Source organism: Ornithorhynchus anatinus, chromosome 2 (assembly GCF_004115215.2).
Source record: "Ornithorhynchus anatinus isolate Pmale09 chromosome 2, mOrnAna1.pri.v4, whole genome shotgun sequence".
NCBI lineage: Eukaryota > Metazoa > Chordata > Mammalia > Monotremata > Ornithorhynchidae > Ornithorhynchus > Ornithorhynchus anatinus.
Genome location: NC_041729.1, coordinates 62,788,800 through 62,809,327, shown reverse-complemented (window position 1 = coordinate 62,809,327; position 20,528 = coordinate 62,788,800). Strand labels below are relative to the sequence as shown.

The window sequence follows — 20,528 nt, the reverse complement described above, 5'->3', positions numbered from 1 at the left end:
AAATCTGGTACCCGGAGAGCCCCCTCCTCTCCGGCTGGATAGGTGACGCGGGGGGCTTCCGGGCCAGGCCGGGGGAGGCCCCGGGAGGTGGTGGTAAAGGGTCCCACTCTACAGGATCTCGAGACCCCCCCCCCACCCCAAAGCAGAGGGATGGCCGGGTGGGCGCCCTCGGGGAGATGTGGCAGTCACGGCATTTACCGAGGGCCCCCTGGTTAAATCTGGGCCGGCCCCACCTCTGGCTCTCCACCTCCCCCCGGCCTCCCTGCCCCCGGCCGGTTCCGGCCCCCGGCCGGCTCCGGCCCCCCGCCAACTCCGGGGTGATCCCCCAAGCTCCAGGAGCCTTCCCCTCCCGCCGCCTAACGACTCCAGTCTCGCCGGCCCACCCCTGCTGCCGAGCCCAGCTGAGGCCTGCCCCGCTCGCTGAAGAAGCCACCTGCTGCTCCTGCTGCTCTACGTCTCTTCTCTTCCGCTCCAGTTTCCCGCCACCATCCGATCACCAGCGAAGGTGGGAAGGTGGCAGCGGCTCGAGTCCAAAGACCGCTATCCCTGCTCCTTGCTGTGCTCTCCGGGGAGGGAGGGAGAGGGGGACTCAGCCTGATTTCTCTTCCCTCAGTGCCACTTGCAAATCCTTCCCCACCTCCGTCGCACACACCATTGGAATCCCACATCTTCCACCTCGGTTCGCCTGGCCTGGAGAGCGCGCCCTCTTTCCCTCACCAGCCCTCCCCACGTTCAAAACCCTTCCGAGAGCTCCCCTCCTCAGAACACTCTTTCCCTGCACCCTGAGTCGTCGATCCCGTCAACCAACTCCGGCATTTTCGGACTTACTTCCGCCCATCCACGGCACTTGGGGCTCACGTTCGGATGTCCCGCCGACACCTCAAACGTAACGTGTTCAAAACGGAGCTCCTCATCTTCCCACCCAAACTCCGCCCTCCCCCACGACTCTCCCACCACTTTAGACAGCACCGCCAATCCATCTCCCTGTCTCACGAGCCCGTAACCTTGGCATTATGCTCCACTCCTCTCTCTCATTCGACCCAAATATTCAATCTTTCACCAAATCCAACCCTCACCACGTCGCTAAAATCCACCCTCTCTCTCCATCCAAACTGCCGTCACGTTACTCCAAGCACTTATCCTAACCCAGCCCGATTACTGGGTTGGTCTCCATCGATCAATCGATCGATGGGATTTATTGAGCGCTTACTGTGTGCAGAGCACTGTACTAAGCGCTTGGGAGAGTACGATATAACGGGGCCGGTAGATACATTCCCTGTCCACAGTGAGCTTACAGCCTCGGAGGATCAGCCTCGTCACTGACCTCCCTGCCTCCTGTCCTCCCCATTCCAGTCTGTACTTCACTGTGCTGCCCTGTTCGTTTTTCTAAACAACACTTGAATTCACGTAATAATAATGATGGTATTTGTTAAGCGCTTACTACATGCCAAGCACTGTTCTAAGCACTGGGGTAGATACAAGGTGATCAGGGGGTCCCACGTGGGGCTCACAGTTTTAATCCCCATTTTACAGGTGAGTTAACTGAGGCACAGAGGAAGGGAAGCCGCACAGCCGACAAGCGGCGGAGCCGGGATTAGAACACACGACCTCTGTCTCCCAATCCGCTAAGCCACGATGCTTCTCCCTACTCCTCAAAATCCTCCGGTGGTTGCCCATCTACCTCCGCATCAAACAGAAACTCCTTACCCTCAGCTTTAAAGCATTCACCTTGTCCCCTCCCACCTCATCTCACTGATTTCCTACTACCGCAGCCTGCGCACTTCGTTCCTCTGATGCCAACCCCCTCACCCTACCTTGCCCATTTCACCCACATCCTCCCTCAGGCTTGGAACGCCCTTCCTCCTCAAATCTGACTGACGATCACTCTCACCACCTTCAAAACTTCATTAAAATCCCATCTCCTCCAGGAGGCCCTTCCTGACTCACTTCCCCTCCTCCTCCTCCCTTCTGCATCATCCTTACACTGGGATTTGTACTCTTTATCCTTCTCCTCCGGCCTCTCGCTCCATCCTCGGCCCTCCAACAGCCGACTACCATTTTGGGACCAACACGGCCTCGTCCGATACCTCGCCCGCCCCCAACCCCTCTCCTCTTGCCTCTGGCCGGGCACCAAGAGCGTGGAGGGGAGGGCACCAAAAGGAGGGAATTCTACGGCGACACACTGGCCGCCAGCTCCCGACCCGACGCACCAACGGGAAAGTGCACGGCGGGCTTCTGGAAACCCAACTGCTCCGGTAACCCGGGCCGACGTCTGAGGTCTACCCATCTCAGCTCAGAAGCGGCACCTGAAATTCCTTCTCCCCCACTGTCCCGTCAGCTCCTGGAGGCCTGGGGTCACGTCTACTAGCTTGACCGGGTGGTCCCAGGTGCTTAGGGCAGTGCTCTGCACACGGCAGGCGCCCAGTGAGTAGTACTCGTGTGGACGGACGGGAGCGACCCATCGATCCACGCCAAAAGTCAGCAACCGAGCGAGAGGAAACCAGCGGGGTCGGGCGGTGTCCCCCCGTCCCCTCTACCCGCTGGGGACCCTCCCCGCGGCAGGCTCCGGGCGCGCCGCCGCAGGGGGGTGGGGTGAGTGAGGAGAGGGGACGGGGGGACACTGTCAGATCCGGTTCCGAAGCTGCCGGAGGCCCACCCGTTTGGCTGGCAGAAACAGGCGGGTGAGGTCAGGCATGGGACAGGATGGGACGGGGCTCGGGTCAATGATTTTACCTGAGGGGGGGCCTTTTTCAGCAGCACGAGCAAGGCCTGCAGCACCAGGTTGGAGAAGCGCGGCCCAATGGGGACGTAATCTGGAAGACAGAATAATAATGTTGGTATCTGTTCGGCGCTTACTATGTGCGGAGCACTGTTCTAAGCGCTGGGGTAGACACCGGGTGATAAGGTTGCCCCGCGTGGGGCTCACAGTTTTTTAATCCCCATTTTACAGATGAGGTAACTGAGGCACAGAGGAGTTAAGTGACTTGCCCACAGTCACGCAGCCGACAAGTGGCAGAGCGGGGATTCGAACCCACGACCTCTGACTCCCAAGCCCGGGCTCTTTCCACCGAGCCACGCCGCTTCTCTAGGGGTGGCAGGGAGGAGGGAGGACGGACGGGCGGGCGGGCAGGCGGGCACACCCTTTACCCAGCGCCCGCTGGTCTCCGTGGGGCGTCGCGTCAGTTCCGGGGAGGCAGCGGGCGGGTTCTCGGGCTGCCGACGTCTTGCCCCAACCCTGCCAGGACAAGGAGGCTGTCGGGAAGCTGGAGCCGAGCTCGGCAGGCGACGGAACTCCCGGCCACATACCGACTACGGTCTTGAGTGCGTGGGTGGTTGAGGGGGGCGGTGGGGAGGGTAAGCGTGAGCACTCCGGCGGGTCTGCCTCGGTCAGACTGGCCATCTGCATGTCCACCCCTCCAGCCTCGTCCATCTGTCCACCTCCGAGCCCTGGGGACACCCACGCGGTGCAGCCCAGTGGAAGGGCGCTCGTCTGGGAGCCGCGGGACCCCGATTCGAGCTCGACCTCTGCCATCCGCCCTCTGGGTCACCCTGGGCAATCTGCCGCCTCCGCCTCAGTTGCCTCCTCTGTAGAATGGGGACGCTACCACAGCCCACCTCTCTCACCACCTCCCGGTCACAAGTGAGGGAGCGTCTGGGGAATAAAACTAAAATAGCACGTTTTCGCGTGTGTCTGTGTTTGTGGGCGCGCCTCACTAGTACCGTCGCGAGGGTTCAGCCTCAAGGGTTCGGCAGATCGGCTGGCATCGCCCTGACCCAGGTGGGCTGGGGAATCCTCTGGGTTTGGGGGAGCTCCTTGGCCAGGGGACCCCTAGAGCAGCGGCCACTGTTGCTTTCCAGCTAAGCGGTTCCCGAGCCTCCGTTTCGGCTGCCCCGTTTTCCCGAAGCCCACGGCTTGTAAAGAAAACATCCTTAATAATCAATCAACTGCCTCAGTGCAAATATGACTGGGCTTCTAAATTACATTTCCTGAGCATCAAAGGAGCAGAAAATGAGCCAGGTGTGAATATTCACATGTGACACCATGGGCTGCCCTATATGGGGCAACTCCCACGACGCCGACCACCCCCACCACGTCCTCCCTTCCTCCCCCGTCACCCCTCTCCTTCACAAACGTCCCCCTCCCCGCACCGCAGGGCGGCGAAGACCCTCGCGTCTGTGCCCCAGAGCCCAGAGCCCCCCCGTGAGTGTCCGGGCCCAGGACGACAGAGCCCAGAGGGGCCAGGGGTCACCCAGCTCAGCCCCCAGAGCCAGTGCTCTGGGCTTTCAACCACGGGCCACCCCCTTCTTCGGCGGCCAACTCCTTGGGGAGGCCTAAGGTCAAGCGAAAGGGGGAGGAATTTGTAAACAGGAGGAGGAGGAAATTGGCAAAATGACAGAAACCGGACTAACAAGCTGGGGGAGCAAACATCCCGCCCGTCGAACCTTGCCAATCGACCCGGGGTCCCCCCCCCAACAGCCACTATTTCAAGGCCGGCAGGACCGAGGCGCGGCTGCGGGAAGGGTGGCGTCGGGGGGGCCCGACCCTCTGCCTCACCTAGAAGTCTCTCGATGTCATCCACCACCACACAACTCAGCTGAGACTTGTAAGCGTCGTCGAAGATCTGAAACGGAACGAGACGGTGAGGTGATCTGGCTGGGGACTGGGTCTCGACCCACGCCGCGAACGTGGACTGAGCGGACCGTGCGTGGTCAACCTCTGGAACCGGCCGGGAGTCCACCTTGTACGACTCACTGGGCTGAGTTCAAGAGAATCAGGAGACACAACTACTAAGCAGGGGAGCTTCGTGGATAAAGCACAGGCCCGGGAGCCAGGGGACCTGGGTTTTAATCCTGGCTCCGCCACTTGTCTCCCGTGTGACCCTGGTTAGGTCACTTCTCTGTACCTCAGTCTCCTCAGCTGCAGGATGGGGATGCAATACCTGTCCTCCCTCCTACTTAGACTGTGAGCCTGATGTAGGGCTGGGACTTTATCTGGCCTAGTTAACTCGTATCCACCCCATGTACTTGACATATACCACTTAACAAACACCAGGTAAAAAAAATGAACCGCTGCTCCAAACATAGTATTTTGGAGTGGGACTTGGTGAAGTTTAGCAGTGAACCTTACCGCCGTCACGGAAATTAACTTGAATGAACAGCGGGTGAGCGATTTCTTCCTGACCAGGGTACAGAGTACAAACTGACTGATTGGAGAAACGCCACGGAGACGTTTTACCACAGGGAAGCTTAAAAACCATCTCCTATGTAAAGCCACGTGGTGGAAAAGTTTCTCGTTTCAAAACACGCACATACGCTTCACTCTCCAAAGAGCCCTAAGTACCCACAGCTCCTCCAAGACTGAGGCCCTACGTCTGACACTCGGCACAACATCTGGACGAATCTGCAGGCAGGCTGGAGGGCAGAGTGAAGTGGATTCTGGATAACGGACAGGAAACGCCGCGGTCCGGGATTAAGAGCCAAGAGCGACAGCGAGCTGGGAAACGTCAGTGGCATTACGTTCTGGCTCAGGAGCCTGGGCCCCGGGCCGTGGTCCGGGCCAGGACCCAGCCGAGGTAATGGTCGGGGGGAGGCCCGGAGGCTGCTCGGTGAGACCTCTCGGCGCTCTTCCCCGGGGCCATTCAGGGGTGGGGCCGTGGGGCTGTTTCCTCTCCCGAGAAGAGAGTCCAGAGGGATTAAGAGACTATAACTGATCAGGAAAATCTGGGAGGAGGAGGAGGAGGAGGGGATGAGGCCGTGACCAAGGATCACAAATACCTCTCTTTGCAGTCTCCGCCGGGCACTGGGCCCCCGGCCCCGGAGCGGGCAGACACTGCCCGCGAAGCGCCATGAGGCGGCCGACAGACCCCCGCGGGACGTGAGAGGCCGAGCCTGCCCGTCTCTCGGGGAACGGACGGGCCGGCGGCAGCAGGGTGAGTATTCGAAGGTGGATCGTTAATATCAAAACTCGGTCGCTTGAAAAGCGGAATAGGGACTGTATACGATCCGATTATTTTATCTTTCACCCCAGTGCTTGGCACAAAAGTACGTCAGCATTGCCATTATTATATTATTATTGGCAGTCTAGTGGGTGCTCAATAAAGATCGTCTACTGATAGAGGATGGGCTGACGTGACCGGCGGGGCCGGGGACGGTGGGGAGGGGAAGGTTGCACCCCGCTATCAGGGACCCCCCTATCACCTACCTCCTAAAGGGTGAGAAAAGTGGCTGGGCCCGGGGTCCCCCTGCCCTGCCGTGACCCAGGAAGCGCTAACGTACAAAGGCCCCAAGCACCGCACTACCTTCTTCATGGCCTGGCACTTGGCTGTCTCCGAAAAGCCGATCATCTTGTCGGGGGAGCAGATCTTGATGAAGGGGAAGTTGGATTCCTCGGAGATTTTAGCGGCCAGAGCCGTCTTCCCGCTGTGCGGCGGGCCTGCGTGGGGGAGAGTGGGAGACCCCCTCAGGGCGGGGCCCCTTCAGGCCAGAGATGCCCTCCCTCTTCCTGTTGGACAGACGATTCCTCTCCCCACCTTCAAAGCCACGCTGAAGTCCCATCTCCAAGAAGCCTTCCCGTCTAAGCCCTCATTTCCTCTTCTCCCACTCCCTTCGGCATCACCCTTCCCCGTGGATTTGCACCTTTCACTCACCCTTCCCTCAGCCCCGCAGCACTTATGTACATAGCCATGATTTATCTGTTCATATCAATGTCTTCCTTCCCCTGTAGTCTTTCAGCTCACAGTGGGCAGGGAACCCGTCTGTTATACTGTTGCGTACTCTTCCAAGAACTTAGTACAGTGCCCTCGATTGACTGATTGAACGAACCAGCGGGCAGGACGCTCCCCTCGGAGGACAAGCCAGAGAGACGGTGGAAGAGGGTGGTCTTGGGTCGGCCCTAGCCAACGATGGGGAAAATCTGCCGCTCTGTGGGCCGCCCCGACAGAAAGAAGCCACGGAGAGGCAGATTTTCCCCATCAGCTCCCCCGCCTCGCTTCCACCCACTCCCTTCATCTGCTGCTCTCTGACTCGCTCTCCTCCTCCCCCGGCTCGGCCAAGCTCCCTTACCTTGCCTGGCTCTCCCGGGCCCCCGGCTTGGAGTGTCCTCTAAGTGCCCCCCTCTGACAGAACACGACCCTTCTCCAGCCCTCCCCCTACCTTCCCCAGCCCTCCCCAGAGGAACCTCACTTGCGCCCACAGCCTGCCCTGCCCCGTTCTGGCCCCACAGATCACAGAAGTGCATCGGCCAGCTCCCCTCGTCCCTCCGTCCTCGGCGCTCGGCCACAGGTCAGATCCCCCGGTGCCTCCGTCCTCAGCTCTCGGCCAAGGCGTTCCATCCCCCTCCCTCAATCGCCACCTTCCAACGCTCCCAAAATGACCTCCTGTCGGGCCGCGGCGGTCGGTCTTGAAGACTGTCCCCTTGGGGCTCTCCCGTGGGCTGGGGTCGAGCGGATGGGGCCCCCTCCTCCCCGACGGCGGGACTCACCCTCCAGGAGGACGCTGACCAACGGGGTGCGGTCACTGTTCTTCGCCTGCTGGACCAGGAGCTCCCCGTCTTCCAGGACGCGGGTGACGGGGTCCCCCCACTTGATAATGCCGTTCATGATGTAGCTCGCGTAGTCCTCCTGGTTGGTCCCGAAGGCCTGCGGGGAGGAGACGGCTGCGGTCCCCGGGGGTGCAGGGGGTGGGGGGCGGGGAGGGACCGAGGGCCGCGCTTCACTGTTCCCGGGGCGGGACCGGTGTGTGGCCGGCGGGCGACCCTCCGGAGGGACATCCCAGCAGCGGGAACTTCAGGAGAGGCGAGCTGCATTTCCCCATCTTGCCCGCCCTTCATCCCCCGGCCCTTCTGACCAAGCCACGGCCACCCCATTCCTGGGGCGCGGCCCTGGCCACCCCAAAATCTGGCCAATCCGACCAAGGGTGAGGGAAGGGGGGGGGATCACGACGCGCCCCGCTTCGGGTGGGGCTGGGGCCACTCACTGGCTTGACATCATTCTCCAACGAAGCAAGGAAGTCTCCCCTTGTCACCTGCAGGCTTTCGGCCTTCTCCATGTCCACCTCCACTTTGGTACTCGCCTGGGTGACAGGAGAGGAGGGAAAGTCACAGCCACTCAGGACCAATCCATCCGTCAGTACCACCGGCTGAGCGCTACGGCGTGCGGGCGCTCAGCGTGCAAATACTCAGCCCTTGAGGGAAGACAGTACGACAGAGTCGGCGGACGTGTCCCCCGCCCACCGGGAGCTTCCGGTCTGTGGGGAGAGGGAAAGCCATTTCCTGGCTCTCAGGATGAGGAGGACGACGATGGTGACCGTTGCTGCTGTGGTGGACAATAATGACAACAGTGATACTAACAGCTTCCCCGGCCCTTTTATTTTTCCAAAGAGCTTCTCAGATGGATGATCGCCATGCATCCTCACGACAGTCCCTGTGAGGTTGGGTGGGTGAGCATCTTCTCCCCGTTTCACAGATGGGGAGACTGAGACCCGGAGCGGCGAAGAGACTGGCCGGGGGTCGGGCAGCAGGGCAGCGGCAGGGCCAGGCCGGAACCTGGGGCTCCCGAATCCCGCCTTCGCTGGGTTCCGCTAACACCCCTCCCGGCGGATGAGTGGAGACGCCCCACTTTGGCAGTCAGAAGCATTCCGAGTTCACAGGAAGAGCAGCATGGCCTAATGGAAAGAGCCTGGGCCTGGGGGTCAGTGTTCATGGGTTCGTATCCCATCTCCGCCGCTTGCCGGCTGTGTGACTTTGGGCAAGTCACTTAACTTCCCTGTGCCTCAGTTACCTCATCTGTAACAGGGGGATTAAAACTGTGAGCCCCACGTGGGACAATCTGATCACCTTGTATCCCCCAGCGCTTAGAACAGTGCTTTGCACATAGTAAGCGCTTAACAAATACCACCATTATTATTATCGCAGCGGGGGCGGGCGGGCGGGCGGTCAATCGCGTTTATTGGGCGCTTACCCTGGGCAGAGCACTGTACTGAGCAGCTGGGAGAATACAAGGACACACCCCGGCCTCGCCCCGCACTGACTCCCGCCCCGTCCTCACTCCCGCCCTGGCTCTCGCCCTCCCCTTCCCGGCTTGGCCAGAGGCAGTCGGTAGAACCTGCGTCTCTCCCGGTCCCAGCATCTCCCAAATTCAGTCAGGGTCCTGGGGCCGACAGTGAGCAGCCCTGCCCCAGGGACCAGCTGGAGGCTGGCAGGGAGTGCCTGACCCTGGCCCAACCCCGGTCTGCCCGGCAGCCCGGCCGTCTCCGGATCTCTGTCGCCTTCCTCGGTCCCGTGCCAACAGGAGTGCTGCAGGGGCCCCGTGGCGACAGGTGAGCTGTGGGTGTGGGTGATGCCCATGGGCATCAGGGGCGCCTCGGGCGCCCAGGCCCCGCCTGGCGCAGCCCCGATGTCACCGTCCCTCCCGGAGCGCGAGGGATGGGAGCGGCCGCTCCGCACGGCTCCCCCCGGCCTCCCGACCGTCCGTCGTCTGACCGCGTCCCATCTCGACCCCAGGGACTTCAGGGCGAGGGCAAGAGCTAAGGCGGGGAAATGCCAAGTTTTTTTCCCGGGGGAGACACCTCCGTGGCCTGGGGGACGAGCCTGGTTCTCATCCTCGGGTGTTTTCCCGGGGCTCGGCCCAAACCGCCGGAGAGCGTCCCAGTCCCACCGGCGCCTCGGCTCTCCCGGATCCCATTCCTGGCAGCATCTGGGAAAACCACGCCCCTCCCTCCCTCCGGCCCAGCTAGGGGTTCCTCTCGAGGACGGGAGGGGAAGGGGCGGCGCTCCTCACCTTGATGTGCCGGTTCATGGCCGTGGACTGGGCGGCCCGCACCAGCCCCTCCAGCTCGGCTCCGCTGAAGTTCTTGGTCTCTCCCGCCAGTTCCTTGATGTCCACGTCAGGCGCCAGCAGCTGGTGGCCCCGCATCCGGGCCGTGTGGATGTGCAGAATCTGCAGCCGCCCTTTCTCGTCGGGCAGTCCTGAGGGGACGGGAGCGCCCTGGGAGCTGTCTCTCGCCGCCACCCCCTGACGACCCCCGTGACCGAGCTCGTCCGCTCGTTTATAGCGGTGACTTCCGCCGCGGTCGCTCAGTTGTCACCAGGTGCCCAGTCCCGGGGCAGACATGGGATAATTCAATGCGACCAGGAAGAGGCCGGGGCAGGGTCTGGGGGAGAGACGGTCGCCCTCTCCCCGTTTAACAGGTGAGGAAACCGAGGCCTGCGGAGAACCACAGACGTTCCCTAGGCTGCACGGGGGGGGGCCAGTGGCAGAGAGCCCGGGGCTCCCGGCTCTCGATCTTTCATTCTTTTCTCACCATATCCCCCTCCCCGGGAGAAGCCACCTGGCCTAAAGGAGTCGACCAGGAGACCACGGGGCAGAGGGCCCCTTCCGCTAGGCTGAATCCACGATCAAAATGGTTCTACTGAGAGGTGGGTGCGTAGAGTAGGCGTGGGGCGGAGGGGTGGAGGAGGGCCCCGCGAACGCCCTGCTTACCGATCTCCATCTTGACCTCCAGCCTCCCGGGCCGCAGCAGAGCCTCGTCTATCAGGTCCGGCCTGTTGGTCATGCCTGAATCCGGCGGTGGGGACAAGCGGACGTTGGCCCGACCGTCAGAGATCTCACCCCGAACCAGTCCATCGCCGAAGAATGGAGTTTTCAGCGCTCGCTCAGTGCCAAGCCCTGAGCGGAGCGCTGGGGCGGGTCCCGAGCGTCGGCTCAGACGCGGCCCCGGAAGCCCCTGGGGCTCACGTTCTAACGGGCGGGAAGGGTGGGCATCTCGTCCCCATTCGACAGAGGAGGCAAGTGGGGCCCGGAGAGGTTAAGCAACCTGCCCGGGGCCACACGGCAGGCCAGAAAAAGGCCGACGGTAGAACTCGCCTCTCTCGACTCCCAGTCCCCGCTCTTTCCGCTGCCTCAACGCTCCGCGTCTACGTCTCAAATTCTACAGTGAGGCCTGCTTTCGTCGGGCAAGCCAAGTCTTCTAGACTGGCAGCTCCCTGCCCACATCTGCCAAGCGGTCAATCCAGTGCCCCGCACACAGTAAGCGGTCAATAAATACCCCTGACTGATTTCAAGGCCTTCGGTTGCACGGAGCCCCACCGGCACCCACTCCCAACTCCACCGCCCGACCCCAGCGACCAGGCTACCTCCCCAGACCCGCCGCGGCCGGCAGCCGGCAGCCGGGCCCTTCCCTCTTCCCCCCGCCCCACTCCCGTACCGATGACCAGGATGTTGTTGAGCTGCTCCACGCCGTCGATCTTGGACAGCAGCTGGTTGACGACGGTGTCGTGGACGCCCGTGGACCCGGCCATGCTCCCTCTCTGCTTGCAGATGGCGTCGATCTCATCAAAAATGATGATGTGCAAGCCGCTGTTGGTGCCCAGCTAGGAGAGGAAACCAACTCGAGATGCACCCCGGGGCCCTGCCGGGGTTAGGGTTTCGGAGCAGGGATCCGAGACTCCCGGCCCGGAACCGCGGCCGGCTTCGGGCCATCCCGAGGAGTGGGGGAGATCTGCATTTACTGAGTGCCCACTGCGTGCAGACCACCGTCCTAAGATCTTTATAACCCTGCCACTCTCCCTCTTTGTAGTCTATTTTCTCATCTTCCTCTTACACTAGACTGTAAGCTCGTCGTGTGCAGAAATCACGGCTACCGACTCTGATGTACTGTCCTCTCCCGAGTGTCCCGTCCACGTGTTTTGGACACAGAAAGCGCTCAATAAATACCACCGATCAATTGATTGACTGCCCTAATGGAGAGAGCTCGGGCTCGGGAGTCAGAAGAACCTGGGTTCTCCTCCCGGCTCCGCCACCTGCCTGCTGTGTGAACTTGGGCAAGTCACTTCACTTCTCTGTGCTTCAGTGACCTCATCTGGAAAATGGGGATCAAGACTGTGAGTCCTACGTGGGACATGGACTGTGTCCAACCTGCCCACCTCGTATCTACTCCAGCGTTTTGGTGCAACACCTCACACAGAGTGAGTTCACAGTTAGTGCTGTCTGGGCAGCTGGAACCCGGGTTCCGGTCCCAGTTCTACCCCAAGCTGGTCAATAGGGGCCAAGACAGGCTGTGCCCTCCGCCGTGAGCCGCCCTGCCCTTCCCACCTCCTCGACGGTGGTGCTCCGGGCCCCACTGGGAACGGGGTGGGCGGAGATAAGGGTGAGGACGAGGACGAGGAAGCTAGCGTGGCCCCTCCATGCTTTCTCCACTCCTCAGGGGAAGACTAGACGTGCTCACAGCCTGCTCACGGCCTTCCTTTCAGAAGCCTGCAGGATGGGGAGATCGGGGCCTGGGGCCACCATTTCATTCTGGCACCTCGCCTCCAGGAAGCCTTCTACAACTAAGCCCTCCCTCTCCCTCAGCTGTGCTACGACTCTGAGCTTTGATCTGTCACCTCCGATCACCTTTGCTCACCTTTGCGCTTTGATCTGTCCCCTTCAAGACCCTGCCATTCACCGCCCCCCCCCCCTTCCCTCGCTTACTCTCCTTTCTGCCCCGGCCTGCGGCAGTGTGCTTGGATCTCTGATCTCTGGGCATCTGACATACACTCGACCCTATAGCACTTATGTAGATATCTTGAAATCCCACATTACAAATTACTTATTTCTACTAATGTCTGAGTACCTGTAAGCTCGTTAAGGGCAGGAAACGCGTCCAACTCCGTTGCAATGAACTTTCCCGTACACTTAGTACCGTGCTCTGGACACAGTAAGCACTCAATGAATATCACTGATTGATTGATTTACATATCCCTAATGTGTTTTAAAGTCTGTCTCCCCCTCTAGACTGTAAGCTCCTTGAGGGCAAGGAACAGGTTTACCATCTCTTCCCAATGCTTGGTCTAATACTCTGCACGTAGTACACACATCTCTGATCGACTGGGTGGCTGGAGGGTTGGGAGGGTGTGTGGGAGGGGCGGGGAGGGCAGGGGGTATTCCTGAAGCCATTGGGGTCACCGGAACCATTCCCGCACCGATCGACCAATCGATCGACCACCCGACACTCTCGAGGGCTCAAGGCGGGCTGGGCCCCGGACTAGACAACTGGGAGAGGGCCAGAAGAGACCGTCGGACACCAGGTTCTGCGTGAACGTTACCCGTCTCTGCTCTTCCTCGGCGTCCGCAAAGAGCTTGCGGATGTTGGCCTCGGATTCCCCGACGTACTTGTTGAGGATCTCGGGCCCGTTCACCACCTTGGGCTCTCTGGCATTCAGCATCTTGCCGATCTGCCGGGCCAGGAGGGTCTTGCCGCAGCCCGGGGGTCCGTAAAGCAGGATGCCCTTCACGTGCTTGCAGCCTGGGGGGGGGGGGGGGGATCGGGGAAAAGAAGGGTCCCATTACCACAAAACGGGTGCACAAGGGCCCCCGGCAGCTCTTCCTCTGGACGAGAAGCTCCTGGTGAGCAGGGAACGTGCCCACCGCCTCCGCTGCAGCGTCCTCCTCTCTCGAGCGCTTAGTCCACGGGTCTACACGTAATAAGCGCTCAATAAATACCATCGACTGACTGATCACCACTACGACAGTTTCCTTGGCGTGGCACGTAACCCGCTAGACTGGAAATTTCTTGTGGGCAGATGGCACGTCTACCAATACTGTTGTATTATCCTTTCCCCGCGTGCTTAGTTCAGTGATTTGCACACTACGGTGCTCGGTAAATACCACTGATCCCTAGAACGCTTCCTTTTCCTCCCCAAACTCGACAGGCTGCGGCTCGCCCTATCTGCAAGGCCCACCTGAAATCCCATCTCCTCCGCGAGCCCTCCCCCAACTGATTCCTAACCCCTCCCCCTCCCGCCTGGGTCCTCTCCCTTCACCTACATCCTGGTGTCTCACAACCTCAGCCAGAGCACTTAGGTACGCACACTTTACATGCTCCGTGACTTTCGGCCCACTGCCCTTCTTCCTCCTGTCTGTAGTTCTTTTAAGGCTCATCTCCCCCACCATATGAAACGGAATCAAATGTATTTACTGAATGCTTACTGTGTGCAGGGCAGAATGTTAAGAGCTTGGGAAAGGACAAACAAAAATATAACAGGAATATTTCCTGCCCACAATGAGTTTACGGTCTAGTGGGGGAGACGGACATTAATTTAAATAAATTACAAATACGTACCCAGGTGCTGTAGGGCTGAGGGGCGGGGTGTTGAATAAAGGAGGAAGTCGAGGAGACTGAGAAGGGAATGGGAAATGAGGATTGGCGTTCCAGGCCAGAGGCAGGACACGGGCAAGAGACTGGCGGCAAGAGAGATGAGACCGAGGTACAGTGAGTAGGTTGGCATCGGAGGAGCCAAGTGTGTGGGCCGGGTTGTAGTGGGAGAGCAGCGGGTGAGGTAGGAGGCGGCAACGTGATTAAATGCGTGAAAGCTGAGGTAAGGAGCATCTCTTTGATGCGGAGGTGGATGGGCAACCGCTGGAGGGAAACCCGGACCGAACACTTCTGTAGAAAAATGATCCGAGCGGAAGAGTGAAGATCTTCCCGGAGTGGGGAGAGACAGAAGACAGGGAAGTCAGCAAGGAGGCTTACGGCAGGAGGGGAAAAGTGTTTGCATCAACGTGGCAGCAGCTTGGATGGAGAGGAGAGGGCGGATTTTAGCGATGCCGTGAAGGTAGGATCAAGAGAATTTAGTTATAGATCGAATAGGTGGGTTGAGTGAGATGCGTTGAGAATAACACCAAGGTTATGGGCTTGCGAGACGGGAAGGATAACGGTCTTGTTTACAGTAATGGGAAAATCACGGCGAGGACAGGGTTTGGGGGGGGAAGATAAGGAGTTTCGTTTTGGACGGGTCAAGTTTGAGGTGTCGGTGGGACGTCTGTGACGAGATGTCTTGAACGCAAGACTGCAGAGAGGGAGGGCAATCGGGGCTGGAGATGTACATTTGGGAAGCATCTGAATAGAGGTGATAGTTGAAGCCATGGGAGTGAATGAGCTCTCCCAGGAATTGGGTGTAGATGGAAAATAGAAGGGGACCCAGAACCGAACCCTGAGAGCCCACAGTTCAGCCGTGGGAGACAGAGGAGGAGCCCGAAAAAGACACTGAAAACGGGCGTCCAGAGAGCTAGGAGGAGAATCAGGAGAGGACAGCGTCCACGAATGCCAAGTTGGATAATGTTTCCAAGAGGAGGAGGTGGCTGACAGCGCTGAAGGCATCTAAGAGACGGAGCGTTAGGATGGAGTAGAGGCAGTTGGATTCGGCAAGCAGATCGTCGGTGACCTTTGAGAGGGCGGTTTCTGTGGAGCGAAGGGGACGGAAGCCAGATTGAAGGGGGTCAAGGAGAGTATCGGAGGAGAGGGACTTGAGACGGGGGTATGGACAACTCGCTCAAGGGGTTTGGAGGGAATTGGGCAGAGGGAGGTAGGGCGATACCTGGAGGGAGCCGTGAGGTCAAGGGAGGGTTTTTTTTTTTAATCACGGCAGAGACATGGCTACGTTTGAAAGCAGTGGGGAAGAAGCCATCGGAGAGCAAACGGTTGAAGATGGCAGTCACGGAGGGAAGGATGGAGGGGGCAAGTGTTTTGATAAGGTGTGAAGGGATGGGGTCAGATGCACATGGAAAGGGGTTGATTAAGCACTTAGTAGGGTGCTCTGCACACAGTAAGCGCTCAACAAATACGACTGAATGAATTTTGAGAGAAGGCAAGACATCTCATCTTGAGATACTGAAATCACTCTCATCACAAACACACTTACGGAGTGCCGATGGCGTGAACAGGTGACTGAAGAACGGATTTTACACTGGTGCTGAGACTGGGTTTCGAAAAATGCTACAGGCGGCTGTTGGGTGGAGGTAATTTGGGGTGTTGGGAGCTATTCAGGGAAAGGCTCTTCTTTCTTTTCTTCACCTTTAGCCCATCCCATTCATATTCTCATTCTCTCTTTCTCTCTCTCTCTCCCCCTTCCTCCCAAAGGGGCACACAACACACACCAGAAACTGACCAGATTTATGAACATGGTAAAACATCTATCAGTTCCTCTCTGATAGTACATGATAAAGTAAAAAATAAATCAGCTTGAAATATGATTCTGCAAAGAAAAATTCCATCAGGATCTCCTTGGCTACCCTATCAACAAATGCAGTCCAGAAAGCCCTGGGATGACCAAACACAGGGTAAAATCCAAGGTACCTATTAAGTGCTAGCGGTGTGCAGAGCACTGTACTAAACACTTGGGAGAGCACAGTACAGCAGGGTTGGTAGTTATGTTCTCTGTCCACAAGGAGCTGACAGTCTAGAGGATAATATGAAGATTATGAAGAAGAAGAAGAATGTGAAGTTTTAACAAATTCAACTGTAGCATCATGAACGGTCCTTTGCCTGTAAAAAACATACTAAGGATTCCTACCCATCAAAAACTAGAAATTCTGTATGTCTTCTCTTCCACTATTCTAAGCTTGCCTTAAGGAAAAAAAAAAAGGATGCATAGATTCACTGCCCCAACAAGCAGATTTTGCCAACATGATTGATTGGGCTCAGTGTAAATGCCTTCCCAGAGGCAATTATGGTTATTTTGGTTTTGGTTTTCTTTCTTTTTTAATGGTATTTGTTAAGCCCTTACTATGTGTCAAACTGTTCGAAGCACTGGCCTAGATACCGGTTAATTAGGTTGGACACCATCCCTATCCCACATGGGGCTCACAGTCTAAGTAGGAGGGACGATGGAAAAACTGAGGCGTGAGAAGCTAAGTCACCCAGCAAACAACTGGCAGGGCTGGGAGTAGAACTCAGGTCCACTGACTCTCAGGCCCGTGCTCTTCCCACTAAGGCCATGCTGTTTCTCATTCTTTCGGAAATGAAAACCACTGAGTGAACTTGTAAATATTTCGATATTAGCTCTCCCACTTGCATATGGGCACCCCGAGGGCAGGGCATGGGTCACCCTCGTTTCTCTGGGCTACTTTCGATAGCTCTTCATAGGGAGCGTGGCGGGCGCCGGGTCCTGACCCAGACTAGGGCTCCCGGGGAGGCCGGTGACGGGGGGCAGGGGAGGCAGAGGGGGCAGGCGGCCCGGGCCCACCCTGCCTCGGAAGTGGACGTCGCTTGACGAGGTGAGCCTGGCACCACTGAAGCGAGACCCAAACACACCACAGACACAACTTCTTCGGCTACGATGGGCGGTAAAGATTAAAAATTCCCCTAGACTGGAAGCTCGCTGTGGGCAGGGGAAGGCAATACAACTCGTTCTACTGTACTCTCCCAAGCGCTTAATACAGTACTCAGAATACGGTAAGCACTCAATAAATACCACTGACTGATCGATGGAAGCTATTACTCCCGGGGTGGTGCCAGCGGAAACATCAGCTGGTTCCGGAGAGGTGTGGGGGGAATTGTCGACGGGCGGTCCGTGCTGAGACACTGGAGGAGAGCAGGGGACGGAGAAGGGAGAATCGGGGGTGTCGGATGGCCCGTCCCCAGTCACTGGAGGAGGTCGGGGATGAAGGAGGGTTGACTCGGGTGTAGGACGGTCCGTGCCGAATCACTGGAGGAGAGATGGGTGTGGAGAAGGGAGGGCGTGTGGAGTGTCGGTTGAGAAATTCCCTAATGGTGAGATTGGGTGTCGAGGAGGGCAGCCACCTCGAGGCTTCTCCGAGCGTCCTGGAGCCGCCGCCAGAGACGGAATCCCGGGCGGACCCCGGACCTGATCCCAGAGGGGCATTTTTAGCGGTTCCATTTTCACACGTCCCTCCTCTTGGAGTGTAAGTTCCTTGTGGTCAGGAAACAGGGCTCCTCTTGGTGTTGGCCTCTCCCCAGTTTTTTGAACAGTACACTGCACCCAGTGGGCAGTCACTAAGTACCACGATTTCTACTATTACCACTTCCACTCCTCCTCCTCCTCTTGTAACACGGATGCCTAGACACCCCTCTGTCACCCAACACGTGTGGGCCACCTCAGCACAGGCCACCCTGAAACCAGGTCAGTATCCTAGCTAGTCTGTAAGTTCCTTGTGGGCAGGGACCACATCTACCAACTCTGTTATTCTGTACTCTCCCAAACAGTACAGTGCTCTGCACACAGCGCTGTGGTGGATACGAGCAAACTGAGTTGGACACAGTCCCCGTCCCTTGTGGGGCTCACAGTCTCAATCCCCATTTTTTTTTACAGATGAGGGGACTGAGGCACAGAGAACAGCGAAGTGATTTGCCCAAGGTCACACAACCGAGCAGTGATGGAGCTGGGATCAGAATCCATGACCTTCTGGCTCCCAGCCCCGTGTTCTATCCACTACGCCATGCTGCTTCTCATAGGATGCCAAACCCCACTGATTTTGGTCTCTACTGAGGTTGGGAAGGACATCCAGGAAACGAGCCGCTGCCAAGGGCGCCTTCCATCACCTCCATGTGGGCCTTCAAATCTGGGTGGGCCTCTGGAGCCACTCAATCTCGCCATGAGGGAGGGATGGAAGGGGGGATGGTGGACCAGGGGGGATGGTTGACCCCTTTGCCTTTCATCCGATCCCATCCAAGCCCCCGAATCCGGGCCCCGGAGGGAGTCCGTAAGCCACAGTGAACTCTAAACCGGCAGCTATGGAGACCGGGTTAAAGCCGAGTGGATAACTGCTATTTGCCAAGTGCTTAATCTGTGCCAAGCAGCGTGCTAAACGCTGGAGTAGAGACAAGATCATCAGGTCAGATGCAGTCCCAGTACCCCAGGGAGAACAGGTACTAAACCCCATTTTACAGATGAGGCGACTGAAGCCCCAAGAGGGGAAATGACTTGCCGGAGGTCACCCAGCCGGCCAAGCTGGAGCTGGAATTAGAGCCCAGATCCTGCAACTCTCAGGCCCGGGCTCTTTCCACTAGGCTCAAGAATGTGGGTCGGCCCTCCCGGGCGCCCGGGATGGGGCTCAGCAAACGAGAGGCGCTCCGTAAAGACCGCTGCCTCACTGACCGATTCCCCAGGTTGACAGATCCCCTTATATTCCTCAAACGAGTGAACTGTCTCCTTGCACTTGAAACATCAGGAGGGGACAGCTGGGCCGTCCCGCCTAAAGCACCATCGGTCTCTTTCCCCTGGCCCAGTATATCACCGACAGATTGGAGAAGGTGTCACGTTGGCATTTGGCCTTCAGACAGAACTGAGAAGCAAGTTGTGGGCTGAATGTCAGGCGGCTTCATTTTCCATAGGTCGGTGGAGCCCGTTGCCTTAGGGCATTCCTCTCTGTGGTCAGACCTGGTGGGTTCAGGAGTGTGAGAACTCCCACAAGTGCTTAGTACAGTTCTCTGCACGTAGTAAGTGCTCAATAAATTCCACCGATTCTCCCAGCCTTTCTCCTGAACAGTGGGCATCCCTAGGACAGCTCTTGGAATAATAATAATGTTGGTATTTGTATTTGTTAAGCGCTTACTATGTGCAGAGCACTGTTCTAAGCGCTGGGGTAGATACAGGGTCATCAGGTCGTCCCACGTGAGGCTCACAGTTAATCCCCATTTTACAGATGAGGTAACTGAGGCACAGAGAAGTTAAGTGACTCACCCACAGTCACACAGCTGACAAGCGGCAGAGGCGGGAGTCGAACCCATGACCTCTGACTCCGAAGCCCAGGCTCTTTCCACTGAGCCATGCTGCAATAAAACTGGCATCAATCAATGCGTGCAGAGCACTGTACTAAGCGCTTAAGAGAGAGTCCTCGGCAGCAGAGCCGGGAGATACGATCCCTGCCCACAAGGAGCTGCCAGTCACTCGACCCCCACTCCCACAGAATTCCGGCAGCCCCCTCCCTTGGACGGCTTTTTGCCGCCCGTCCCCGGCACCCAGCCTTGGTGGGAGGTTTGAGTCTGAACAAAAAGAAAAGAGCGGCTGATTCCCGCACAGCCCTTCTGCCTACCTGGAACAGCGGGTAGGCTCGGCATGGAGAAGGGAAAGATGAATGACCGCCTCGGGGGATCAGCCGGAGCCCTGGACGTGGGTCAGAGGCTATATCCAATTTGATAAACTTGAACGAACCCCAGCACTCAGACCCACAGTAAGTGCTTAACAAATACCATAATTAGTCTTCTAAATTATTACGGGCCAGTTCTCCAGCTTTATCGAGGGACGGTGATCGAGTGGAACCCGCTGACATGGGTGAGACGGTACCACCGTCCAAACCCAGGAGAGCCAAACCCAATGGAGAGCCAACTGCCGTCTCTTCAGGAAACAGAGTCAAAGGGAAAGGCACTGGGAAAGGAAGGAAAGGAAACTCACTAGGCTCAGAGCACTGTACTAAGCACCGGAATAGATACGATATAAGCAGATCGAACACTGTCCCCGTCCCATTCAGGCCCCACAGTCTAAGGAGGAAGGAGAGCAGCTCTTGAATCCCCATTCTACAGAAGGGGAAACTGAGGCCCAGAGAAGCATCTTGCCCCGGGCCTCACGGGGGGCAACTGGCAGAGCCGGGATGAGAACGGGGGACTGCTGACTCTCAGGTTCCTTCCGCTAGGCCCCGCTGCTTCCGATGGTGAAGTTGACCCACAGCCTGATGGGTGACGGCACGGGTCAGCCCCACCTTCACAGCGTACACACCGCGCTGTCATGTTTGGTTTCTGCAGCGCCTGCTCCTTTT

The 20,528-nt window shown here is 58.2% G+C and overlaps 1 protein-coding gene across 2 annotated transcripts in view; it reads right to left on the bottom strand.

Annotated features, from left to right (window-relative positions):
- The window catches only part of NSF (N-ethylmaleimide sensitive factor, vesicle fusing ATPase), a 76,999-nt gene that overhangs the window by 11,073 nt on the left and 45,398 nt on the right, over window positions 1-20,528 (bottom strand). For both annotated transcript variants that reach the window (XM_029057479.1, XM_029057480.1), the window contains exons 9-17: window positions 13,082-13,281; window positions 11,203-11,368; window positions 10,479-10,553; window positions 9,777-9,964; window positions 7,975-8,070; window positions 7,481-7,637; window positions 6,300-6,433; window positions 4,556-4,622; window positions 2,734-2,813 (exon numbers count right to left, since the gene is read on the bottom strand). In XM_029057479.1, coding sequence (XP_028913312.1) covers window positions 2,734-2,813; window positions 4,556-4,622; window positions 6,300-6,433; window positions 7,481-7,637; window positions 7,975-8,070; window positions 9,777-9,964; window positions 10,479-10,553; window positions 11,203-11,368; window positions 13,082-13,281 — 1,163 coding nt within the window. The remainder of the gene's footprint in view (window positions 1-2,733; window positions 2,814-4,555; window positions 4,623-6,299; window positions 6,434-7,480; window positions 7,638-7,974; window positions 8,071-9,776; window positions 9,965-10,478; window positions 10,554-11,202; window positions 11,369-13,081; window positions 13,282-20,528) is intronic.